The sequence below is a fragment of the Motacilla alba genome, chromosome Z (genome assembly GCF_015832195.1).
Source record: "Motacilla alba alba isolate MOTALB_02 chromosome Z, Motacilla_alba_V1.0_pri, whole genome shotgun sequence".
In the NCBI taxonomy this organism is placed as follows: Eukaryota; Metazoa; Chordata; class Aves; order Passeriformes; family Motacillidae; genus Motacilla; species Motacilla alba.
In genome coordinates, this window is record NC_052046.1 from 47,120,053 (window position 1) to 47,124,052 (window position 4,000).

Consider the following 4,000-nt stretch of genomic DNA (forward strand, 5'->3'; position numbering starts at 1 on the left):
CCGCTCCCACCGCCCTGCCCGGCGCAGGGCGCGCCGCGATGACGCCACGGCCCCGCCCCGCCCGCGCTGCCGGGCGGTGTGCGCGCGGCCGCTCCCGGCGCGAGCCAAGGGGTCCGGAGCGGGCGGGAGCGGCAGCGGCGCGGCGGAGCCCCCCTGGCCGCAGGAGAAAGGACGGCACCGAGCGAAGGCAGGCATGCACCGCAGACAACCACGCAGGACTCCGGTGGGCACGTTCTGGGGAAAAGCATGACTTCAGCGGAGCTCAGCAAGATTCTTAGTGAAGGTGATTGCTTCAGACTTGGACAGTCCCGCTCTGGCCAGCCTGGCACAGACCAGCACTTGAGACAGACGTCTCTGGCAGCTTTTGGAGGAAGGACTACACGGTTCTTTTCCTCACCAAACTTTCCAGGTTACTTCCTTGGTCCGCCTCCATGAGAGCTCACATTACACAGGCCGAGCACATACTTAACCGTGCTTTTGTTGGCCTTCCACACTGTGCACAACCAAAATGCAATTTTCCTTTGACATGAATCTCTTACGCTTCAAAGTTACTCAGTATACAGAACCACAAAGCCAAGGTGACAGTGTGGATGCAAGACAGGAAGAGCAGGCTAAAACCCCAGAGAAAAAATTACCTGGTATTGGCACAGTTGAACGAAGGATTCTAAAAAGCTCTTCAAAATACTGAGTACTACTCAACCCTAAGTTTATACCAAGTAATATCAGGTTCATCAAATGAGTTTTGTCTTTTGAAGTAGGCAGTCTTAAAAAATATTAGACAACGAACATTTTTTGTCCATTAAATCAAAACTCTAGACAGTTAGGTTTCATAAAACATTTAAAAAGTTTATTTCTTAAGCCTACTTACTACTGAACAGTTGAACTACTGGATTTGAACATACTACACTACTGCAGAAAGTTTGAGTGCAAAAGTTACAGAACACTAACAAGTGATGAGCTAATCAGAACATGCAACACAAACAACACAATTTAAGTCAGAGAGGCACTTACATTAACAGTAAAAGATAAAGTCATCACTCTTTGAACATCATAGCAGCCTGCTTGGAATTGCATTTGACTGAGCTTTGTTGCTGTGAATAATACAGCTCATGCACAGGTTTGGATGTATGTTTTGTAAATTTCAAGTATTCACTGAATACTACCAACATATATACACACTCATATACATAGTTCCAGAAGATTCAAAAGGCCATGGCTTATTTCTGCTCATCCTTTGGAAGTGGTCTTCTGAAGAGCAGAATATGTGGCTCTGTAGAAAGAAAATTGAACAAAGTGTGAGTTTGTACAAGTTTTGATTAAAAGGATTTCTTTAATCTTAAGCAATAGTTGAGGCTTAGTTTCAAATAAATAATTAGAAAGCCTAAGTACGGCCCCACATGTAATATTAACAGACCAAGTATGCAGTACTCTTACAACAGTCGAGTTTTTATTTCTATACCCAATGCTGGCAGTATCCTAAACTTAAGATCCTTACAGGAGGGAAGTGCTAGGAAAATCCAGAGTATTTTATAATGTCTCTTTACATTAGGCTATTTGAGAAACACTGTTACTGTAACTTAGACTAACAAACTGCTGATACTGTCTGTTAGGCAGATATCAAACACCAACGCAAAATCCACCTTGGCTAATACAGCCAGCTTACATTATTATCGCTCTTCTTAACTATAAATGCCTCCAAAAAGTCTAAAATATCAAAGGTACCCAAATAATGGAAACACTGGAAGGCTATGCTAATTTCTTCACTTGTTTCTTCATGGAACTTCACTTTGGAATGTTTCTTCACTTGGAACTTCATGCTGCTACAATTTATCGATCAACCCGTTACTTTTTAGTCGGGCTTGTCAATGGTACAAGTCTGGAACGGCTGTTCTAGCAATACCAACATCCTAGTTAGTAAGGGTCTTAGGGCTTCGCACTCCATTAAATGAAACACTGATTTTTCAGGAGGCTCTACAGCTGGAGTTAAAACTACCCTCTAAAATTTTCAGAGGATTAATACAGGACCTTGTCTGCACAAGCCTCTATTAAGTTGTTGTACAAAAAAAATCAGGTGTGTCCGCTTTATGATTTAAAGATATGCCGCTATATTAACTTTGCTTCAGTCACTGCATACTCACGTTATTTAAGAACTCACAAAAAGCCTGTTTCTATGTGCAGAGGCAGGAACAATCTCCAGTCTGATATTTGACTTTTTCATTTGTCTAATTCTCTTCAGATGTGCTCACCTGGCTCATGGATCATATAGTGAACCCAGCCAAGACTCTGCTGAACACCAAGTCGTCTCCACTCTTCTTCAGACATCAGATGAGATTTTGGCACTTGTTTTGAAAGTTCTCGTGGCAGCATCACATGTCTGTAGAGGTTAAATTATTAAACATACACAAAAAAATATTATACTCTAGAAAATTGCAACAGATCTGCACTGAAAGGCAGTTACCACGTTATGAATACTCACTTGGCCCATAAAGAAAACAAGAGTACTGAAACTTGGCATGAATTTGATTATGAAACCCGTCCCAGAACGCAGTTTAAAATCACTTACGACTATGAAACGTTACATCTGTAAAGCAACTGCATACTGGGAGCCAAACTGTCTTCTAGATGAGATTTAGACCCCTTCAGACTCCAATGACTATACACTCAGAGAAGCATGTGCTCCTGGCAACAGGCTGATACATCACCTTCTTGAAAAATAAGAACTTTGGACTTATAAGGCATTTGTAATACTGCTTTCAAGTAAGTCTAGAAGAGTTAAATTTCAACAGTTCCCCGTCGGCAGGGGAGGACGCTGCCCCATCCCAGGCTCTGCCACAGCCCCTTCCCTGGAGTTAGCTCAGCGGGTACTACCCCTCCGCCATCACCCTGTGGCCAGGGCTTGTGTGGGGCCGCTGACCGAGCCATCTGCGCCAACCGATAACAGTTTTTGGTCACTCATCTCTTTCGTCCCGCCAGCCCAAAGCCACGCTGTTGGGGAAACCCCCTTGGAGAGGCTCGGCACAGCCCCTTCCCACTGGCCTTGCGCCCTCCCTGGCTCCATTCTCCAGGGAGCCGCCTCATTCCCTGAGAGCAGCCCGCACACCTCAACCGAGGCGCCTGGCCGAGCCGCCCTCCTACAGAGCAGCTCTTCCTAATCCCTCCAGCTGGCCCTCCTACAGCTTCTTACCGGTACTCGTACTGCTCGTCAGAGTACTTATCAGAATAGTAGATCTGCTTGTGGGCCATGGCGGGCGGCAGCACAGGCTGGAGCAGCGGTACGAGCGGCGGTACGGGCGGCGGCCTCAGATACCACCCTCACGGACGCCTCGCGCACTAACTGCCCCCTTCCGCGCCCCGCACCGTTTGAATCCAGCGGCTCGGCTCCCATTGGCTCTCGCCAGGGCCGGCCAATCGCGTGCCGCGCCGCCGCGCCCCACCCGATCTCGCTGCCACGTGACTCGCGCGCTCGCCGCTCCCAACCAATCCCCGGAGGCCGCGGCGGGCGGGGGAGCGTTACGTAACGGGCCGCGGCGGTCGGGCAGAGCGGCGGCGCGGGCCCGAAGTGGGGAGGCGGCGCTGGCGGGGGAAGGGGCAGCTGATTGGCCAGCGGCGGGCACGGGCACGGGCACGGGCACGGGCACGGGCACGGGCACGGGCACGGGCACGGGCACGGGCACGGGCACGAGCCCTTCCAGCCTGTGGCGGGGCGGCCGGGGTGGGGCCGCTGCGCCCAGGTCGCACATGCGCAGCTCGACCCGGCGCTCGGCGCCCCTGCTTTGCATTGCTCCGCCCGGCCCTGCCCGGCCTTGTCCTGTCTTGCTCTGCCTTGCTCTTCCCGACTTAGCGGGGCTCGGCTCGGCTCGGCTCGGCTCGGTCCAGTCCCCAGTTCTCAGAGGGCCTGCTTATTTCAGGGTAGCGAAAGAGTGACGCCTTCGTCCTTTTAACTGAGCGTCGTCTTCACTTTAAAATGGTGCTGTCCCTTGGCTGCTGTAAGCCCCTGGGA

General features: G+C 50.1%; 1 protein-coding gene across 1 annotated transcript; it reads right to left on the reverse strand.

The window, feature by feature from the left end:
- Positions 1–825: 825 nt before the first annotated feature.
- On the reverse strand, positions 826–3,382 carry CKS2 (CDC28 protein kinase regulatory subunit 2). Its single transcript, XM_038124614.1, has 3 exons — positions 3,185–3,382; positions 2,247–2,374; positions 826–1,270 (listed from the first exon to the last, which is right to left on the reverse strand). The coding sequence occupies exons 1-3, from the start codon at positions 3,241–3,243 to the stop codon at positions 1,218–1,220; spliced, it is 240 nt and encodes a 79-aa protein (XP_037980542.1). The 5' UTR covers positions 3,244–3,382; the 3' UTR covers positions 826–1,217.
- Between the last annotated feature and the right edge of the window lie 618 nt (positions 3,383–4,000).